This window comes from Plectropomus leopardus, chromosome 3 (genome assembly GCF_008729295.1).
Source record: "Plectropomus leopardus isolate mb chromosome 3, YSFRI_Pleo_2.0, whole genome shotgun sequence".
NCBI lineage: Eukaryota > Metazoa > Chordata > Actinopteri > Perciformes > Serranidae > Plectropomus > Plectropomus leopardus.
Window position 1 is genome coordinate 29,100,770 of NC_056465.1, and position 22,560 is coordinate 29,123,329.

A 22,560-nucleotide genomic window follows, 5' to 3' on the forward strand; every position below is an offset into this window, starting at 1 on the left:
TTTAAACCCCTATTTTGCAGAGATGAATGCTTTTTTGTTGTACCCACAGAACAATGTTGTTTAAATCCATTTGTTTGTATGTTCATTTTTAATTTGCACATACAAAATCTCTAGAGGAAATGCTGTAAATTCAGGGAAAAAAGTTTCTGTGTTGTAATGAAGTTTTCAGGCTTTGCTGAGGCTTTACTGATAAAAAGGAAGTGCTCCTAACATTTGCATAACGGTAGTAGATTAGCAATTTCTTTTGCAGATTATCTAGAAATTTGGTTCAAATTTTGGCTACATTTGAAAGGACGCCTGACTAATGTCTCTGTGAAAGATACTGTGTGAGACTGTGCCAGAAAGGAATTCATTTATATATTTACAGTTTTTTAGAATTTATTGTGTTTTTAGGTTTCTTGGACTACTTTGTGCCTGTTTTTTGTGTCTGTGTTTACTGTATGTGCATACCCGTTTTCCTTCTTTGTATTAATTTCTACTGTGTGTTACCTCTTACGCAGGTCTAAGCCACGACAACACCTGGATCGGGTTAAATGATCGTACAGTGGAGGACGACTTTCAGTGGACAGACAAGATGGACCTGGTGAGCAACCAGCTGTGTGTGTTTTGTCTCGTTCCCAGCTGTTGCAGTGGCTACAAGGTGCTTTGTTTCACAGCTGGAAACATCCTGAAAAGCAGTTTGTTGGGAAAAAAAAGCATAAATTTGTATTCCATTGTGATCCCAACAAAGTAATTTCACTGTTCACCTCTAATTTAAGATTTTCATGGAATAGACTGGAATTTTGCGCCATTAAGAGTTGTTTTCTCATTTTCTGTTATTACATGCAAAAACATCACAACGGCAAAAAGAAAACATGAAATCACGGGAGAAAAATAATGTGCTACACAGAATTGATTCTTCTGAAAAAAGTAGATGCGTGATCAGTGTTTGGTGTGAAGAAAAATATGTTTAATTGGAGTTGAAAAAGAAGGTTTGTTTGTCTAATAGTTTGTTTTTTTGTTGGTTTTTTTGTGCAGCAATATGAGAACTGGCGTGAAAACCAACCAGACAACTTCTTTGCTGGAGGAGAAGACTGCGTGGTGATGATTGCTCACGAAAACGGCAAATGGAATGACGTGCCCTGCAACTACAATCTGCCGTACGTCTGCAAGAAAGGAACAGGTGAGAACGACGAGGTGGAGGAGGGGAGGGGAGAGAGCGGCATGGAGGACGCTGCGACTTCAACAGGTGATTAGGATGACTGACAGAGAGGGAAGGAGGCAGAGAGTAGCAGGAGGTAAAAGAGGAACACTGAAAAGTAGAAGGAGGCTGCGAGGAGACATCGAATTTAAAAAGTGAGACGTGAAGAACAGGATAGAAGGAGGCAGAGTGAGACTGAGAAAAAAGGGCAAAGGAGATACAAACCTCGCTGTCAGTTCTTTAGTCTAAAAGTGTTCTTAAAACTGTTTTTTTTATTTTATGTAAAGCAGCTTGTAAGCGTTACAGCCTATTTCTGGCACCACATGTTCCTTCAGGGGGATTCTGAACATCCTATGTCTCACTTAACATTATGCACGTCTCTGCGCCGCGGCAGAGATTAGCACCAAACCTCTTCAATCAGTCCACGTCCTTCAGATTCGCACTCATTACTGCTCACCAACACTCCTCCTTCCATCTCTCATCATCCTCCAGCACGACTTTAAAAAGTTCTCCACTACTTTTCATATCTCGGCTTCATTTCCTCTGCCAAATGTTTTTTTTTGTAAGATAAAGCACATCTTGAGGCACTCTCTGTTTTATGTTGAGGAAATTTAAACTCAGCAAAATGAGGTGAGCAAACTTATTGGCTGGTTAAGTTTTTATATACGCCACTACCTCCTCTTCTCGTCCCCTGTTGCAGCTGTCCCTTCTTGGCACCAGAGTTAGGCCACCACATGCTCCGCTGAGAGCCTATTAGAGCTTATTTTTGCCACTCATTTGCATACAGGTCAGACTTAAGACCGACGACAAGAAGACAGAATTATTGTTTTGTAGATGGGAGTTTAGCAGGCAGGTTTAGAGAAATACTGGGACACAGTATGCTTATAAGTTTTCCTGGAGTTTTGGATAGGGCAATTATTATTATTTTAGCAGTTAGCTTGTGAACATAAACTTTTACACCATCTGACTACCTCAAAGGTAATATTTTGGATCTAAGTAACTAATAAGAACAATAACTGTTGATATTGGTTCAGTATTAAGCAAGCCATGAACAGGCTGAAATCTACCAACTCTGGGTACGGTCACACCGCCAACTAACTGATAGGCTGATAGTTTATGACAACATTATGGAAAAGGTCCTTACAAGGATAGAACTTAATAAAAGAGCAAGATCCTTTATGCTTAACCAGAAACAGCCCTGAAATCACAATGGCCAAACACATAAGTCTTCATTTGAATAAACAGTCATTTGTCATGTTTAGAAGCAGCATATTTTTACCTAACCATTTTTTTATCTAACTTGAGTGAGTTTTATTGCTTTTCAACTTTAAATAAAATATATTTTACTATAATTAAAGGTACAATATTCAGGATTGTCTGTTACTGTTTGAAAACAGGCTCGCCAGTGAAAGCAAAAGTCAGCATTGATTCACTCTTGTTTGGTGTGTCACCTCGCTAAATTTAACCTTGAAAGGTTTGTAGTATTTTGTGGGGTAATTTAATTATTTATTGTAGATAGTAGGGAGACAACAGGAAACAAAGTACAACAATGCAGCAGTCTTCAAGCACACTCAAACTGTGGACATTTGGTTTTATGGTTAGCGGCTTAAATTATAGGGCTGCCTCTACTGAGTGTTTGTAACCCACAACTCATTTTACTTTATTTTATTTTGCTTTACTTTATTTATTTATTTAGTTATTTTATTGAATTTTATTTATTTACAGGCAGAGGGCAGAGTCTCTGCAATAAATACACCACCTCATACTTCCAGTGAGTCATACGTGATAACTGAGAGGAATTAGTTTGAGATGAGTCTCTGCATTTTTCAGATACATTTACATTTTTTAAATCCTGCATGGTGTATCTTTGAATTACTGTTCATTCAAATGGAGTTTTTGGGGCTGTTTCTGATTAAACAAAAAGGATCTCACTCTTTAACAAAAAGGTCAATCTCTGTAGGAATCATTTAACATAATGTTGTCATTTTCCTTTTGGACGTAAATTCACAATTCACAATGGCCCTAAGTAGTTACATTGCAGCCTGTTTTCACTGTTATCAGCATTTTCTGTTTTAGAACTGATGAACCTGCAATGAAATAATGCTCTTTTTGGTATAAAAACAAACAAAACATCCACAAAATCGGTCTCCCATGTCTATTGAGCAGCTCCAGACTCTATACTTAATGACATCCCAAGTTTTATTTCTCTGTTTTCTGCCTTTGAGAGAGAGTAGCTCACGTTCACAACTATTGATTAAACTTTCTCAGGCCATGAATATATCATACTGGAATGCTTAATTTAGCTGATGATTCCCTTTAAAGGTTAATCCTACAGCTCGCTGTAAGTAGATGTAAAGTTGCTTGATTAATGTGTCTTATTCTTCACTTTCAACAAACTTTTTTAATCTGTAAGCTGATATAAATGTTGAAGTTAGATGAGGGTATTAGTCAGCTAATCATCAGCTAAATTTAATCTTTACTCAGTAAGTTTTAAGTATTTTGGGGGGCATTTTAAGTTTTTATTACAGGCCATAGAGAGATCGCAGGAAATAAGGGAGAAGAAGATGCAGCAAAAGTTCACAAGCGGACTCAGTGTGAGAATATTTGGTTTCATGGTAACCCCTGAATTAAGGGACTGTCCCTGCTGAGTGTGTTTAACCTACATCTCTGTTGTAGAGTTCAATAAAATCACCTCATTGTTCCTCATCATCACTGAATATTGGATGAGCACTAACATTAAAAGCCTTAAAGGCCTTACTGATGGTCATTATGTTAATTTAAGCAAATTAAATGTGCTTTAACAGATGGTTTGTCATCACAGGCCACAAGCGTGGAGAGCATACTTCTAAAGCATCAGGCAGCGAGCACGTCTCCTGAAACGCCCAGCTCTATTCTCGTATGAAAGGAAAAGTATTTCCCTCAAATGCAAGGTGTTGCACCACCTCTGATGCACACTGTCACAAGTCCCCAAAATCCAGCCCACCTCTGACCTTAATCAGTCAGCTACAATCACCAGCGTCTTTTCATCTTCCCCTCACCTTCCCGTCAGCCTCTTCTTTCATTCAGAGTAACCCCGTGTAATGTCTTGTCTTATCAGTGGAGTTTGTCAGCTCCATGCTGAGTATTCTCCGCCCGCTTTCTAACGCTCACAGCTCACATGTGATCTGTTTGCCTGCTCATCAGCAGCTCCTGGGCCTGATTAGGCGATAACAGCGCCACGCGAGCCTATCAGACACCTCAATCAGTCGCGCAGGGGCCACTCAGGGCGATGTGTCATGCAGATGGTGACGATATTTTTGTCATATAACTGAAAAGAGGCGACACGATGGTCAGATCTTTGTGAACAGAGCAGGACTCATCATGTATATTGTTTGTCAAACCTATTCAGACGAGCTTCCAATCATTAATCACACAAACTGTACAGTATATTGAACTTTCTCTATCTGCCAATTGGGCCATGCCTCTGATTTTGTGCATCGTAAATTGCTGGAAATCTTTACCTTGAGCTTAGGGATGTCATTTTTGGTTAAATTTGCTTTCAATAGCCCAGCACCAATCATCTGGTAACTGACTTGTGAACGTGTAAGTATCATAAATGTTAACGTGTAAGTATCATAAATGTTTGTCTAACACAGAGCTTATTTTCTGCAATGATCCAAAATCCAATGGAAGAATCCCATAGGCTTCTTGATGAGGGCATTGTTAGTTTCACCCTACAGGAAAACGTCATCGCTGGAGCATGCTATCATTGAAGGAGTGATGCAGCTAGCTCCCACCAGACTTAGGTGGTGTGCAGACTCATATGTATCTGCAAATGGGAATATCTAAAAATCTAGGCTGACTTCTCCCACCAATGCATTGTGTTGCTATAGTTTAATCTTCTGTTGTATGAATATTTTCAGATGATTTAAACTTCATCTGAGGTCTGTAGAACATACACATTGCAGAATCTTCCCATAAGAATATATAAACAGAAAGTTTTGATCGAGCATGACGTTTGCCCTTTTATATTGACAAGTAGCAGGGTTGACCATTACATTCAGTAGCAGTATTTGATCACTGGATCAACATTGTTTCACAAAAAACATGTGGTAAAAATTAGATTTCATTAAAAATTGTGGCACATTTTTTTACTTAAATTTGTATTCAACTTACAAGAGAGTCACGTAATCTTCTGCCTCCGAGCCCTTCCGGCAAGTACGAGAGGGAATTTACCCACAACAGGACATGTAACTATTATAAAATTGTTCCAATATTTTGATGGGTTATTATGTACAGAGACAGGAAATCTAATTTTGCATGACATACTCAGCGCACTCTCAGAGTGCTTTGGGAGATGATAGGCTGTCGTCAGTGCCTTCAGCAGCTGATGTGTCCATCCATGTGTAATGTGATCATTGTTGGATACACAATGTGTAGAGTAAGGCTGTCACTGCTGAAATGTATTTTGGAAGTAAGGTGGAAAACTATTTTTATTTCTATATAAACTACCCAACCAGCTACTATGTGCATGTTTGCTGTTGTGTGTGTGTGTGTGTGTGTGTTCGTTCATAGAGTTTTGAGGTGTGTGTGTGTGTAGCTAGTGTAGTGCAAAATCCCCTCAAGCAATTGACATTTTAGTTCAGAAGGGACTGGGAGGGGGCAGGTTCACCGGCGTGTGAGGAGGCCACTGGGGAAGGATGGTATGTGTGTGTTTGTGCTGAATACGTGCACACACTTCCTCTATGTTTCACTGAGAGCTGAACTCTTATCTACGTTTTCAGTGTAACAATAATTCTTCTGTTTAGTTGTGTTTAGTGGTGAACACGACCAATAAAGTCAGAGACAGGAAGGAGGACACAATGGTCCTCTTCACCAACACGACCTGAGCAGCAGCATACCTCCCCACAGGGACCCTGTCTTATCGTTTTGTAGGCATCACTGCTACAGATAGCTACATCCTCCACGGGGAGGTGTGTGCAGGGACAGAGCAGAAGTCCACAACCCAACACACCTCAGAGGATTTCTGTGTGTCTGCACAAAGCTTTGGCCAGGAGGTTTTCTGTAGAAATTTTGAATCCTTAGAAAGGAGGGAATTTTCAAGTGTCAAATAAAGATGCAACTAATAAAGAAATGGTTTGATATTTTGGGAAATCAGCTTTCTTGCCAAGAGTTAGATGGCAGGGGTGATACTTCTCTAACTGGGCCCTCAGGAAAGCCTCTTGGCCTTGCAGCCAAATTTGTCCAGCGGCCACTCACGGGACTGCAGAGAAAAATCCCCTGCGGCTTAGAAAGCATTTTCCACATAGGCTAGACCACCACAATTATTTCATAAAGTACAGACACACTGGTCTGTGGCAGATTTGTTTAAGCCAGGCAGTATTTTTATATTGCAGTGTATACAGTGTAAACATCACTATTTCCTGTCCGTCTCTCTGCCAGGTGGTCTTGATTGTCAGTGGCACCTCAGCAAACATCCACGCAAACAACTCCTGCAGTTTGTTATTTAATAAACACAACTGAATCCGTCCACATCTACTGTTTCTATGTGAGACTGGTTCCCAATAGTGTTTCTGTGGGAATGCACTTTCATGTCTCTCTGATTCGTTCGAACAGGATTGCCAGTAGGTGTGCAGATGCTTTGAGGGCATGGAGGAGTGCTGAGAGGAACCAGCATCTAACTGTCTGCAGCTCTCCCCATGCCACTAACTCACACTGACTACCCCCTGCCACACAGACACAGGCACACAGAGACAGGAAGTACCTCTAGAAACCGGCTGATTTCAAGTATAAAGCTCAAGCATACACACTGTATGTAACCTGCATGTTGGAGTAACTTCCTCTCTAGCCCAGTCTTCCCCTCAGTCGCTTAGTCAGCATTGGTAGTGAAGCAACAACTGTAGCATAAAGTGCAAGGAACTCTGCATAGGGTAGGCAGGAGGGGAGGTGTTTGGGTCAAGCAAACACAGGACTTTCACCCGGGAGTTAAATTATGTTTGTAACAAACACACATATTTTGAGCCAAACTGGGTTTTTTTGTTGTTTTATTTTATTTTGGGGGGGGTGTCTAAATCTAAGCCTCTACTTTTTTTGCCTAAACCTAAGGAAGTAAACCTAAAAATGAAGTTTTTTTTTCAAACATATTTATACAGAGACAGGGCGCCATGTGTCACTGAAATGACCCCCCTAAATGGTCAAAAGTCAAATACTTTAACATTTACAACTATTTGATTGACTGATGCCATTTGACCAGTTCAGAGTATGTAAGGCTTACTCGACTGACTTGTGACTTGTCCAGCCGCGTTCTCACGTGACGCTCTTCACCAGTATTTCCTGTGCATGCAAAAGGTGCCCTTTGGCGTTGTGGACTTACACTAAAAGCGCTGTAAAAGTGATGATATTTTCTGAGTTCAGAATCTGAATGGGCTGGAGTGTCAGGATCCCACAGTTATTACATCTTATTACATCTCCCTGCTGATGCCTCATGTCTTATTGCTCATCAAAAGCTCATTCTTTGATTCGGCAGTTAATAAAAACTTGGCTCTGAATTCTTTACCCTGTTGGTAGTGCATTCAATCACACAGCAGCTTTTAAGTATTTTTGTGTTGTTTGCTCACAGATTTAAGACACAAAGAGGCATTTTCACACAATACAAAGTCAGTGGAGAGCAATGAATCATTATTGCCTCCAGCATGGAAGGGACCTAAGTACGCTCTGTCTCTGTGCATTTACCTGATGAAAAGTGTACATCTGTACATTTTCTGTGATAACTGAAGTTATTTTTGAAAAGACAAAATGCATGTAACCGCTTACTTTGACGTGTAGGATCACTTACCAAGCGTCAGTATTTGGCAAGCTGGCAGTGAGGATATGTGTTCCTCTCAGCTTCTAACATCAGCTTAACTAAAATACTTTAAATTACCTGCTGGAAATGATAACCTGTGTCATCTGTAAGCTTCACATACAGTATTCTTTATTCTAGATTTTGAATATCAGGAAGGCAACATAATTATGATAAGAAAAAACACTCCTTTTTTGCTCTGCACAAGTAAATCATCTTTTCTCTTCAGCTTCCCCTCTTATTTTCTCTTCGTTTTTAGGCTTTCTTCTTTGTATCTCTCTTTCTCCTTCGTTTCCATCTCTTCACCCACACTTTTGCATTTGCTCTCTTTTTCAGACTTGTCCCTTTGTTCTTCTTCCAAACTGTGGTCCAGACACACAAATGAGCGCTCTTTTTTGCTTCTTGCTTTCTGAGCTCCGACATTTTAAAATTTGTGTGGGTTTCTCTCAGCTTTTGCAGTTACTCGTTTCTCTTCAGCAATATCTGGACAGATTCCACATTACACACAGTCAGTTCATCCATTATTGATATAAAAGTATTGATTAGTGCAGCTTTAACGATAGCCAGCACCTTGAGAGTATCGGGAACTTTAAAATCTGCCTGTAGCAACCCACAGCAGGAGAGAGTGTAGATATTATACAGAGTTTCTAAAAACCAATATAATCATGTAGGCAAAATTATTGTCTGCCAGTGCGTGTGACTCATCTGCTGTCAGACACACACAGAGATGCCAGGAGTTGCTGAATGTTTAGTCGTAAACAATCAGTGGTTTACCATAAATCCACACTTGTATTTCAAAGATTTAAGTCACTGCTTAAGATTGAAGCAGCGTTGGAGTATTTTTGAAAAGTATATTTTTGTGGGATTTTTTCTAAGAAACCTAGTTCCACCCTCTCAGTAGCAGCCCCATACGTCCTTAAGGCTTTATTCTGCAAAAGACCTTTTCTGGCTTCCAGCATCTCCAATGAAGTCACGGCTCCATTTACCTTCACTGAGTTTAGTGACATTTTCTTTTATCCCTACTTCACTGTATTCTGACTTTGCTTGCCGCAAAGTCCCGCAGTGTGAAATCATTCAGCAGTGTACATAGGTGAGGGCTAATGGAAAAACTACCTTTTAGCCTTCCATTTGTGTTGAGTGTGTGATCGTCTCAAGTGGGGAGGAAAAGGCTTTCTGCCCCCTTCCTTCCACAACACATTAAACTGTAAATGTGGCATTAAACCTTTCATCAGAGTTAATGACATTGCTTTCCCTTATTAAGAATTTAAGAGGTATTAGGACAAGGACAAGGGGATTAAGAGGGTTTGTAAACATTTTCTGATTGCTGATTAAATCCTCTCATGGCCACTTTTGGCATTGAAGTGTGCAAATCACATTCAAGGAGTGAAATCAGTGGTGGTTACTGGTGTTGGCGAAAGAAGTATCTTCGATTTGGGCAGAAAGTTTTTTCTAACTCACACAAATTTTCATAAACCTTAAGTCATCTCTGATTTTCTCTATGAAAAGGGCTCCAGCTGTAGAAGGATCCTGAATTGTTTTTGGACATTATATCCATTAAAATGCAGATGATATGCATGTAATGGGTCGTTGAATATGATTGGACTTGGTGCTCACCTGTGGAGACGTGGCAGCATGGCGACAGGTTGAACCGTTGCCGGTAATGACATAATATCAGGTGTTCGAGGGCATCCATAGGGCAGGCGGGAGGGGGAATGGGTGCGTCCCATAAATGCAGACTTAGATGCAGGATTTTGGTGTTTGCTTCTTGTTTGAATGTGGTGTTTTTTTTCTACAACTTCCCATGTGCCTCCTTCCCCTAAACCTAACCGTCCGTGACTTTGACGCCTAAACCTAACCATCCATGGCAGCATGTGCGTTCATGACGTCCCAGCATTGGTTACCATGTGCTGTTGCTGCCCACACATAACCACATTTCAAAAAATAAACAGCTGATGCAGAATGATACCTAAAACATTTTTTTTTTAATATACAGTATATTTTGACGTGAAAGTCCAGTGCAAAGCTGCAATATGTGACAACTTGGGATGAGTTCAATTTTGAGGCCAGAGCGACGTCTTTGGCTCTTTCTCATGTTCCTTGTGCCTTTTCTAAGCACTTTTTGCAGTGCATTGTGGCACATTGCCCTGCTGGGGTGGGGTTGGGGGGTCACTGCCATCAGGGAGTATTGTTGTAATGGGGACTTGTCCACAACAGTGTGTGGGTGGTCAGCTTTTGTGTTTTCGGTAATCAGTGTATATGTCATACAGAGTGCCTAATTTTCTGCTGCTAATTGTTGCTAACTGTTTCCCTCTCAAAATGTTGCTAAAAAAAGTAACTGACAAATAATAGAAACAGGGACTTTAACCCCTTAGTGTAATGAATTAGCAACACTACTGGAGCCCTCACAAACAAGCACAGTCACAGTACATTGGTGCTCAGTTTTAAGAGGTGATATACACCGAAAACTGTCTAAACACAAAGATAGCAGAGAGAAATATATGAAGCGAAACTTAAGTTGAATAAACCTTTTTCACAGCAGACATTCGATAAGCAAACACAGGTGTAACTAATGACTTGATTAATTGCTGCATTTCGATAGTAGATTGAGCAGGGCCGCCGTTAACATCATTAGCTTTCCAGCTATGATAAGCCAAATGTCTGCTCTGCTGTGATAAAAACGCTGTATGATTCAAAATCATTTTTGGAATGACAAAAAAATACTCTGATTCTAGCAAGGCGAGACTCAGGTTCGCATAATTTATTTAGGAAGCAGAACATCATGTAAATATGGACAGACTTTCGACGAGGAAGAAAAGAAAACTGGGGATGCTCATCAAACAAACACATCAGTCAAATCCAAATATAAAGAAGCTTATTTTCATCTTGAGCTCCCTGTAAATATGGCAGCAGTTTCAGTAGAAACTAATGGGAAAATGCATGAAAAGAAGCAAGCAATTCAGATTCTTGCACGTTCAGGCTGTCAGAGGGGACCAGCTGCACACCAGCGTGCAAAAAACTTTCTAAGTTGTAGTTTTTCTATATGGCCCTGCATCATGTTTTCCCAGTTTTAAGGCCACCCTTGAGTGGATTGTGTTTGTGTTTTCTTTATTTAAGGTCATCCAAAAAGGCATTTCATAACGTTTTCTCTACAGGAAGGTCAGCATAGAGGGCATTTCATCATGTTTTTATGCTGGAGGTGCACCCTTAAGGGCACTTAATCATGTTTTCTCTGCTGGAAGGACACCTTATTTTGGAATTTATCATGTTTCCTCCACTGGAAGTGCAGTCTAGAGGGCAATTCATCACGTTCTCTCCACTGGAAGGTCACCCTGTTGGGCAATTTATCATGTTTTCTCCAATAAAAGGGCAGCCTAGAGCACACTTCACATCATAGTTTCTCCACTAGTAGGGCAGCCTAGAGGTTACATCATTGTGGGGGGGGGTTAATTAAAAAGCCTCCCTAGAGGGACCTTCATTAAATTTTCTCCACTGGAAGGTCAGCCCACAGGGCAATTTATCATGTTTTCTCAACTGGAAGTGTACTCTAGAGGGCGCTTTATCATGTTTTCCTATATTTTAGGGAACTCTAGGGGCACTGCATCATGTTTTCTCTTCAAGAATGGCACCCAAGAGGGCACCTATCATATTTTCTCTGAAATGGCACTTTACAGTGCACATGTTTTATCTACCATAGGAACATCCAGGAGGGCCTTTCTGGTGTGGTTTGTTTAAACATGCCTCTCCCTTGAGACCACCGCCATTTTTTTGATCATGTTTTTTCGTAATAAAATTCCACTTGGCTCATTTTGTTACTAGCTTTACTAATAAGCGGGTCTTAGCAGTTGATAAAGATGACAGAAAAGTTTTAGAAACCACTGCAGTGGAGATTAAAAGCCATAGCTATTACTTCAGTGTTACAAGCCTTTTTTTACTGAAATCTCATCAGTGCATTAAACTAGCAATAGAGCTTCTTTCACCTCTGACTGTTTAATAAGTGCTTTAGCAGCTGTGCAGAGTAATGACTAGTAAAAGTTTTATTGTCAACATAGCCAGTTTGAAATTTAAGATTATAATGGATGAAATGGTAATTCAAGGTGACGACTAAAATCTCAAAACTTTTTGTACACATTCTGTTGAATGACGGAGCTGCCATGTAGGGACTCCCCTCACCTGCTACCTCCACTGGAGAGACTGGCACCCTCTGACAGGAGAGTTAAAATATCTGTGAAGTTGTTTGAGTGCATCCCTGAGGCTTGTCCATCCTGTCAGTCTCTGACCAGAGTGTCAGTCCTCTCTCCATCTCAGCTTGTGTAAACATTTTTTCTCATTCTACTTTTTATGTGTCTGAAATGCTGTGTTGCTCTGACAGCCGCCCACTCACTCGCCAATCTTGGACAGACATGCTGTCCTGCGGACACTAAATCCACATTTTGATGTTTGTGCTGCGAGTGGTTTTCGAAGAGATGTCAGAAGTCAGAATACACAATGAATATGGAAAACCATTAGGGACATTAAACTGTTTTAATCATGCACACTGATGAGGGGAATCAAGGTAAAAGATGTATTATTAAATAAATATATTTATCACACAAGGGGATATGAACAGAAGTGGACCATCTGATTAATAATCCGTGTTTTGCTGTCTCTTTCCTTCCCCCTGCAGTACTTTGCGGAGCCCCTCCCACCGTGGATAATGCCTTCCTGATTGGTCGGAAGCGTTCCCACTATGACATCCACTCGGTAGTGCGCTACCAGTGTGCCGACGGCTTCCTGCAGCGCCACGTGCCCACTGCTAAGTGTCGTGCCAACGGCAAGTGGGACCGGCCTAAAATCATCTGCATAAAATGTAAGTTTTACACGACAGGATTTTCACAGAGCGGGACGGCAGACAACAAGACTTAAAGCAGAATTTCTATTTGTTAGGTCATTTCTCACATTTACATTTTCTTATTTTTAGCATGCACACCACCGTAGGTCCATGAGATGAACCTCCTACATTAGCTGCCCTCGGGAGCTGCTGTCACTATGCGCATTCAGGCTCGCCATCCCTGCTCTCATTATTAATAATTGCAAGCAAAAAGATTACTGTGGTTGCAGACTAAATGAAATCCCCTGGGCTTACTCAGAAGTGGTAGGATCTCCTTTGAAGTGCTTTATGCTTGAGGTGATTTTTTTTCCAGACTTTCAAAACAATTTTTTTTTTCGCAACCGGTTGACCGTTAAAATACAATGGATGTGTGCTAAAAACTAAAAATGTTGAGAAATATGAGAAATATGACCTTTATACGTATCAATGATGAGCTTTTGTGCATCAATAATAAAACACTTGTGCAAGAGCAGCAAGTATTCTCATAATCATTCTCATAAAGGTTTTTAGATGGAGTGAAATTTAATTTTTGAAGTCCCCTTTTATTTTTGTGCAGTTTCACATCTAACTTAATAACAGTCATGGGCAGAATCTGAAACAATAGGCCCCTGGGCACAGTTGGGCAAAAAGTCCCATTTCTACATAGGAAGAAGACACATTGACTTTGTGGTGGTTTTGCATCTCTTTGTGGTCGTTTTATATCTTTTCAGGGTTCTGTGTCTTTTTGTGGTTGTTTTCTGTCTCTTTGATGTAAATTTAAAATGTTATTTTTGGTTGTTTTTTGTTGCTTTGTTGTCATTTTGTGTCTCTTTTCAGTCTTTTTGTGTCTCTTTGTGGCTGCTTTCCACATTTTTCTTGTTATTTTGTCTTTGTGTTCATTTTTAGTCTTTGTCTGGTCAGTATGTGTCAAAGGGAAACTTTCTTGTTTTTGAACCAGGACCTTATTTTCCCATATTTTTGTGTCGACTACTGTAAAAAGCTGACGAGTAGATCTTACTTGAAATAATAATAATAATAATCTAAGTGTTAAGTGTACTAGAAATTTAGCTGTATTTACATATTTTTGTGAAATTGTTGCAATGTGAAAATGGTTAACCAAGTTTACTGTGCAATATATCTGTATTCTCATGGTTGCAAACAAGGCAATTATATTTGTATCTTCTTAAACATGTTAAGAAAACAGAACAAACTCTTTGTCATGATCAAGTTAAGTCAGACTAACTTGGTTTACTGAAGCTGCTAACACTGAGAAAGAACAAAGTAATGTCACTTGTTATTCTTAAGTTGCGTCAGCTTCACAGAATTAAGTAACTATATCTAAATTTTAACTTTATACTTTGCAAAACAACCACAAAGATACATAAAACAACTATGAATAGACAAGAAACAACTGCAAAGCAACCAAATATGACACAAAATTACCCTTAACAGACTCATGGGAAAACAGGTCCCAGACTATAATACCAAAGTGTCCCTTTAATTCTGAATGACATTTTGCTGACTCGTTGGGCCCCTAGATTGTGCCTGGTTAAACTATTCAAAGATAACAGTCTTTTATTATGCAGCATTCACACACCTCATCTCCTTTGAGCCTTAGAATAAACTTTTAGCGTTCCTACAATGATTTTAAATGACTCACTCTGACTGTGACAGAATAGACAGAATAAATGTCGCAACTTTTCAGCATGATTTCTTTCTTCTTTGGGGGGCAATATAAAAGGTTGATATGTATAAATATTCAACAAACCTCGCCTTGTATTTCATTTCACTCAGCTCCCGATGTGACACTAATGATGAAACACTGAAATAATGTAGCCTCTGTTGAGCGTGATAAAAAAATATATTTTCCTTTCGACTCTTTATCTGTGGACAGAGTTGTTTTTATGGCCCAGAGTTATGGTGTCGTTATCACTCATTGCAGATGACATGTCTTTGTTGGCAAAATCCAGAAAGGGACAGAGCAACCTAATTTGGCAGTACACCCCAGGAACAAGCTTACACTGCGGCTGTGAGTGGGTGGCTAGCTCCGTGTGCTCTTGCTAAAGGCGCCCAGTGTACTGAGAGTGAGATAAAACAGATTCCCTCAGCATGGTGGAAACAGCTAAACCATCTACAGAGAACACGCCGTTTTGACCTTCCTGCTTTTTGATCCCATTTTCTCTCGTCTCGTACCTGCTTTTCACCTCCCTCCGATCTGTCTGAATGCTTCTGATGCTTGTTAGTGATTCATCTCGCTCTCACATCAGTTTCTCCACTCTTTCTGACCGGTTTCTTTAATAAACCGCCTGCCCTTTTCTTTTTATCTCACCGTCTCTCTGTTCCGCTCTGTTTGCTCCACCAGCCCGGAGAGCCCACCGCTACCGGCGCCACCACCACAAGGGCAGGAGGGAGCGCAGGAAGCACAAGAGGCACGGCCACAGGGAGGGAGGGCACCACGGAGGAGAGCTGGGCCACAACCACGCCCACGTCTGAACCAAAAAAGAAATAATCCCACCCTCCTTTCCTTTTCCTCTCTGCTGCCAACTTGCCTGTCTCCCTGTCGTCCCTTCCTCTCGTCCCCACACACTCCTTCACACTTTACAGCTCAAAACTCTCTGCCCAAGCCCCCCCTCCTCCTCCTCCCCGCAATGCACTGCCCTGCCTTTCGCTCCACCCCTGGCTCTCTGAGTCAGCCTGTATCATAGTCAACTCTGAGGCCTGCCACGGTGCTGCCGGGCCTCACCGGGACAACAACAAATCCCTTTGTACTCTTTTTACTTTCCTTTCTCTGTTTTCCTTTCTCGTCTGTCTCTCACTGACCCTCTAACTCGACCCAGTTACTCCCCCTCCGAGCTCAACGACGACCTGAAACATGGGGCTACGCTGACCTGTTTTTGAAAAAAAAATACCTTTGAGATCCACACCGAACATTCGTCGGAGAGAAGTGGTTTAGAACAAACTATATATAGGGACGACATCGCTGAAAATATCAAAATCAGACGAGTCAAGGAAGACATCCGTGTTGTTGACTTTGAGCCTTTTGTCTGTTGAACACATTATTTTCTACAAGTGTTTATTTCTTGACTCCGCTGCTTTTGGTTTGCTCTTTGTAAGACATTGTACTTGACTTTAAGCGAGTTACTCTGAAACAGATTTAATTGATTTTCTTTGAATCAGAGGCAGTTGTAATTGAATTATTTGATTGTTAGCGTTGTATCTTCTTGTCAGTGTTGAGACAGTTCCTTTAGATCAGATGCTTAAAAAAACCCAGAGGAAAATGGAGAACGTAGTTCAGTTTCATCACATCTCATTACACATCAGTCACTTTTCTGAAGTGTCGGAACAATCTCAATCCGCTCTTGTTGTGTCAAACATCCATCCCTGTCGCTCTCAAGGGTTAATCACAACCTTTGATGTCAGTTTGTCTCGACTCAGCTCAGCAATCCCACGTTTGCCTTTTCTTATGATTTGTGTCGCTGTAAGAATGTGTGTGCTGTGAATTAATGAAGGTGATGCAGCAGGGCCAAGTTCTCCTCACTCATCAGCAGAGTTTTGCATCTTTGGGTTAGATGAGGAGAAATTACGCTGTCAGGGAGGCATGAGAGATTCAGAGAGAGACGGAGCAGGTTATCCATCCAGTAGACCCCTTATTTGTCATGACAAGCACATGATTTGACAAGTCCATGCGTAGAGTTTGGGTACATAATAAACATCTATGTCATCGTACTATAATATGAGGAAAACTCCATCCATCGGTTTGGTCCGTCTGCATCCATTTTTCTCCTTAATGGGTTGCTCAGTAAATCTGAAATTGCACGTGGCTGCTGAGAATTGCCACAGGTAGAGACTGACAAAGCCCTTTGTCTTATTCACCCACTACCTGTGCCAGTTTTCTATAAAAATACTTCATGAATTACGTTGACTTGCTTCTTCCTCTGCCCAGTCAAGGAATAAAAAACACGGAGAGCGCCACTCTGCCATGGCAACCCACTTTGTGGCCAAAGGTGGAATTGCAGCTTGAATGACAGAAATAAAGCGCTATTTTTAATTCTTTCACAGCAGTTAAAAACGTATGCTGTTGTTTTAACCCGTTATGCTAAGAGAGTGACTGACAAAGTTGATTTTTTCAGCCTGATTATTTGCATTTTTGGCAAAGTCTGCACCAATGTTCAATATTTCATAACTTTTTCTTAAAAAAAATTGGTTCTGCATTTGTGTGGAGATTTGCCCATCTTGTCTACGTCAACATTGGTTTGTTTTCACCAAGTCAATCTGTCACAATCAAACTACTTTTATTTGTTTAAATCTAACAACACCTTAACCATTATGTATTTTCTAAGTTTTCCGAATCCTAACCAGTTAGTTTGATTTGCCTGCGTCGCACCAATAGGGGCAACATTTTTGCAATAACTTCTCTGATTTTAAGACTTAAACGTGCTTTATTGATTTTTGGAGTAACATTAGCATTCACTAGGTGTCACTGATCAGACATCTAACAAATGCAAGTCCAGTATTCACTCACCTTTTATTTTTTATTTTATCAGCCAACTTCTGAGTTGAATATCTTGCCCTTTAGCAGCTGAACGCTCCACCTTGTTCACCAGCTGTTTGTCAGCTGTGTCTGTCCTCTGTTTGGTTTTGGGCAGCAGTGTTGTGCACGTTCACAGTTCACAAGAGCTGGCTCAAAGGTCAGTTCACACAGATTAAATTGAACTCTTTCACATTCATATTTATCGAGTAGAATGTTCCCAGTCCCAAAAAATAACAAGTTTCTGTTCATTTCTGCTATTTTTAATAAAATAAAATATTTTCATCATCATTCATTTGCAGATATTATCCAAGACTGTTCGGACACAATCACCCTGTTTAGACCTGGTATCAACACGCGTCTTGGATGATCTGATCAAAGCTGGGAAACAGGTCTAAAGGGCCACCAAGATGCATTTTCACTCAAACCACTTGCCAAGGTGGTCTGGGACCTATTTGACCACATATCTTTTGTAGTATAAACGCTAACGCCGTCCTGATGTGTCTCAACAAGGACCACATCATCAGTGCAGGACACGGTGGTTGTTTTGGTGACAGTGCGCTAATTCTCAGTAACACCTTTTGCATGACCGTTGTTTTCCTTATAGAAGGAGTAGTGTTGGATTCTGCAGACAGCGAGATCTCCAGCTGTACTGACACAACTGCTAATGTGAGGAATGAGCAAGCCACAAAGCAGCTAACCAAAGTGTGGACAGCTGGAGATGCATGATCGGCACAGGTGTGAACAGCAATGTGTTTCGGCTGTCTAGTTGTGTTCAGGGCTTAAGAGACTCGATGTGACTTGTTTCAGACTCAGTGAGCACAATTTGCATATAAATGTGAGATTTTTTTCTATTGGAATCTGTATTGACTTCTTCATAAAAGACCTTCAAATATCCATGTGAAGTGGCCTCAGCAGAACCAACAGCTGTGTTGTCTGAAGTGCCATAAGCACTAGCCATGTTAGGGTTGTGTGAGCTCATTTTAATGATAACCACAATCTTTTTCCTAAACCTAACAAAAAAGGTTTTCTGGCAGAAAGCCCTGAAGGCAAAATTCTCCAAACAGGGTGTTTTGGCATGCTGGCAGAACAAGCATTGTCAACTGTCACCAGAGTAAACAGGTTTATAAGCTGCAGACCGATTCTTTCAGTTCACCATTCACCAAAAATATGAGCAGGCTCTTTTAGCATGTTTATGCACAATACTGATAGGTGGGTGGTGAACATTCAGTTTATCTCGCAGTGAAACAATGCTGATGAGAGCGGTGAATCAAAACATTAAAGTAAAACATCCTAAAACCCCCAAAAATGATGAAAGAGGCTAAAATGCAGGGAGCTACAGAGTCGGGTTCTCTGTGGGTTTGTCGCTAAAAGCATAACCATTCGCAAATCGTTTGACCCATTGTTATAACAAAATTTACAGCGTTCTCTGACAGAACCAGCCTCCTGAACCAGGATGAGTTGCAAGCGCAAAAACTAAAGATTAATGTTGACGACTGTCGGATCATGAGTCAAAGCTGCGTAAACGGGGAACTCTGTAAGGCAGAAGACTCTGGGATGTCGAGAACTCTCTCATCTCAGTGTGTGTTTGTGTTTGTGACTGAGGATGTTGACAGTGGCTGAGGTCCCAGAGGATGATGATAGAGAGGGTCAGCAGAGATTAAGGCTTCCCATTTCTGGGGCAGACTGAGTCTCGCTGCTGCTCACACCTGTGCTCACTGCATGTCCTGCTTTAAAGAGGGGATTGGGACAGATAGAACAAGCGCTTTGCTCTCCTTTCCTCCCCTTTTACTGCCAGGTTAAATTGGTGTTTTTTAAAGCCAGCACTTGAGGTTGGAGCTTCTGGGATTATGTCCCGAACACTGACTCCAGCACTTTTATCCTTTATGCTCCTCTCTCTTGTTCTTGCTTTTTTCCTTCAGTGCCTCTCACTTTAGTGCTTTTCATTTATCTCCCTCACTCGACATTCTTTTCACTGTCACCGTCTATTTACAATGGAAAAGTAGCAAAAGACCTAAATTCAGTTTAACCAGCTTTTTATTGGCGAAGGACTACCCTCTGTGTTTTTCAGCAGCCTCTATCTTGTAAAAAGGATACTAAAGCAGGATTGTGTTATATAAAGAGGAGGTAAGAAAATCCATCCTGTGCACATTAATTCTCTGCCTTTGTTTTTCTCTTCTCACCTTGGCAATGACAACTCTCCTCCGCACACAGAAGACAAGTGAACCTCCACCTCTGTATCAGTTTAATTAATCTACCGCATGCCTAATTAACAAGTTGCATTATCTGCAGAACGGAGGAGCTGTGATGACAAGGGAAGGCTTTGGTTGATGGACAGCCAGTGGAAGGTTTAGGGTGGCGGACAGGAGACCGGAGAACTGTCATAGCCGTCAAACCCCTGTCGTTTCTTAGATGTCAGGCTACAGCGGGCCTCTTTTTTTCTGTCTGTCCGGGAAAATGGATTGAGCACGGGTGGTTGGATGAAAGGGCAGACAGAAGCCCCTCTCACAGTAATTCAGATCAGAGTTGATGCCCAGAGACAGTGTAATTACAGCTGTGTAAAGGTTCGGCTTTGTGACAGGAGCTAAAAACTTTCTAAAAAGTGATAAACTGAGAGACTGAATTTTTTGGCCCGAGGAAGAGAGAGCATGAGGAGAAAAGACTGGATAAAACTGAATTAATTACAGAAGTATTTTACCGATATAAAGAGGGTCCTCGCTAGGCTTGGGCGGTATCAAAGCTTAAAGTATAACGGTATTTAGAAACCCTGTACGTATTTTTTTCAGTACCATTTTAAATAAAGGTGCTCTTCTTTCTATTTAACAGCACGCACCACCAGAGCTCAGTCTGTGGTCTCTACTGTTGGAACAGGCAGCTGAGCAGCTAAAAGACACGGGGACATCTAGTGGTGGAGGGAGATGTTACAGGACTGTAAACAGCCAGCAGCCAGCAATGGCAGTAAGTAACTGTTGGGAATAACTGCATCTAACTGCAACATCTAACTTGGTAAATAAGGGATTTATTTTTACCAAACACTGGACTTACTAACAAAATTGCCAGCAAGAGTAACCAAGATTGTTCATCTTGTTTTTGTGAAGTTTGAATGACATGTTTTGTAATGAGTTAGAGGCAATTAAGCCATCAGTCTTCTGTGACCCAGAGAAAGTTTAATTCAAAAGTGTAGTTGTATTTCTCTGTTTAAAAAGGAAAATAGGAGTGAGAGTACTATTTTATAAACATGTTGTGGGTTTCTATTGTTTATTTATTAGTCTGAAAAAACGAAAGTAAGTAGCACTGTCGGGGAACGGGCGGTAAGCGACGTGCACTTATACCATTATACACTGTCCATTAAAATTTGAGAAAGGTATGAAATATCACATACTGGCCAAGCCCAGTCGTCAGATAAAACAAGGCCGTCTCTGCAGTAGAAAGACGCAAATACAGTAATTTTGAAATTGGTGCTAAACAACCAGAGAAAAACGGACTGTTTCATTCATTTTCGCTCAATAGGTAGAAAACCTACAACCACCAGAATGCTTAGCATTGTAGCCGCCCTATAAATGCACCTGCTGGTGGGTGACGTCATGTGGACTGGTCTTTGTGAAACAATGGCGGCCGACGAGCTCTTATAACAATTAAACTGTAAGCTAAAACATGTTTCTGGAAACATTTTAGATGAGAAATATGCAACTGAGCAGCAGTATCTTGGTTTATTTTTCAGCGCTGCTTAGTTTACTGTTTGATCAGATTTCAGTCCGACTTTTAGATACAGAAAGAGGAGTGAGACAGTCTCTTGTTTCAGCTTGATACTCTTTTTCTCTGTTGTCTGCGGTGGTGGCAATATAAAATTGCTGAAGTACATTTTGTAGTTTAAGCAGCAGACAGAGCCAGAAAAACTCCGGAGGGGGGTACAGGCACTGGTTTGATGGAGGGAAGTTTACCACAGTTCATTGGGAATCTGTTGAACTGATGTTTAATCTGCTGTTCCATCTTGTCTTGTCCCTTTTTATCCGCCTCTACAGAGATTTTTAGGCTTAGCACAAAAGCATCACACTCTTATGTTAAACTTCTGTCCTTTACAAGTTAGACTGAATCAGAGATTTTAAAAAATTAACTGTTTATGGGTTAACTTTGATTGGTATGACAAAACAAGCCCCCCGGGGACAGTGCCAGACTTTTATGTCAGTTGTATATTGTTGCCATAAGTGGAATTAAAACTTCCAGGTCCGTCAGGTGATGCCATTGTCATGATCCTTGGTGTCCTGCTATCTTTGCTTTGGGGGTTTCTGTTGTTTTTAACATATTCTTTCATATTAAGTCTGTTTCCTGATTTATTTTGTAGGCTTACTCCTCATGTGTCATGTCTGACCGCCCTGATTAGTTTCAGCTGTCCCTCACAAATCTGCAGTCTGCTCGCCTGTTCTCACTCCCCTAATTAGTGTCTTCTACTTTTACCTGCCCAGTTCCTTTGTCGGATCATCTGTTCATGTTTCTTATGGTTTCTCTGAGATCATGGGTTTTTTTTCTTCTGCTGATTGTTCCTGCCTGTTTGCCTGCCTGCCCGGTCATCTTATTTTCCCGTCCTGTTTTCCTTGATTAAAGTACCTTCTCTGAAACCACCTGCTCTCCTGCATTTGGGCCCTCCTTGCACATGCTGCTTCAGTCAGCCGCAACCAATGAAATCAGTGGATTCATTTTTTGGAGTGTCATAATTCCAAAATGGCTCATTTCACCATCAAGACTTGATCCATTTTGTCCGATAACATTTCAAAACTCTTTAAGAGCCTCGAGAGTAAATTCCTTTTTTCCTCATTCATGTTAGCAGGGGGCTAAAACAGAAGTTAGTGGCTCAGCTGCACTTGGCTGCTGTTAGTCTCTAGTGCAGTTGCTTTGTGGGCCCCAGGATGCAGAAGATCTGGGTCATTTCATACCTCAGAAATCAAGCTTTCATGTTTATCATCATCGTTCGCCAGTGAGAAACTTTCATAGAAATGGATGAGGGCCCACCTCTAATGCTGATTCCAGTTCTCTTTATACATCCATACAACAAAGGCATCTTGGATGGCTAGTGTGGGCAGCTAACCACAACAGTAACTGTTTTCAACACAGAAATACTGAAAAATAAAAAGAAAAGACATTGGTTGTCTGATTTACCATCGTGGAGTTATTTTACAAAGTCTCCAAAA

General features: G+C 40.9%; 1 protein-coding gene across 1 annotated transcript in view; it reads left to right on the plus strand.

Moving 5' to 3' along the window:
- ncanb (neurocan b) overlaps positions 1–15,483 on the plus strand; it is a 226,318-nt gene extending 210,835 nt beyond the window's left edge. The window contains exons 16-19 of the mRNA XM_042483584.1: positions 501–583; positions 1,018–1,162; positions 12,664–12,846; positions 15,209–15,483. Of these exons, the coding sequence (XP_042339518.1) occupies positions 501–583; positions 1,018–1,162; positions 12,664–12,846; positions 15,209–15,339 (542 nt within the window). The 3' untranslated portion in view covers positions 15,340–15,483. The remainder of the gene's footprint in view (positions 1–500; positions 584–1,017; positions 1,163–12,663; positions 12,847–15,208) is intronic.
- Positions 15,484–22,560: the final 7,077 nt, after the last annotated feature.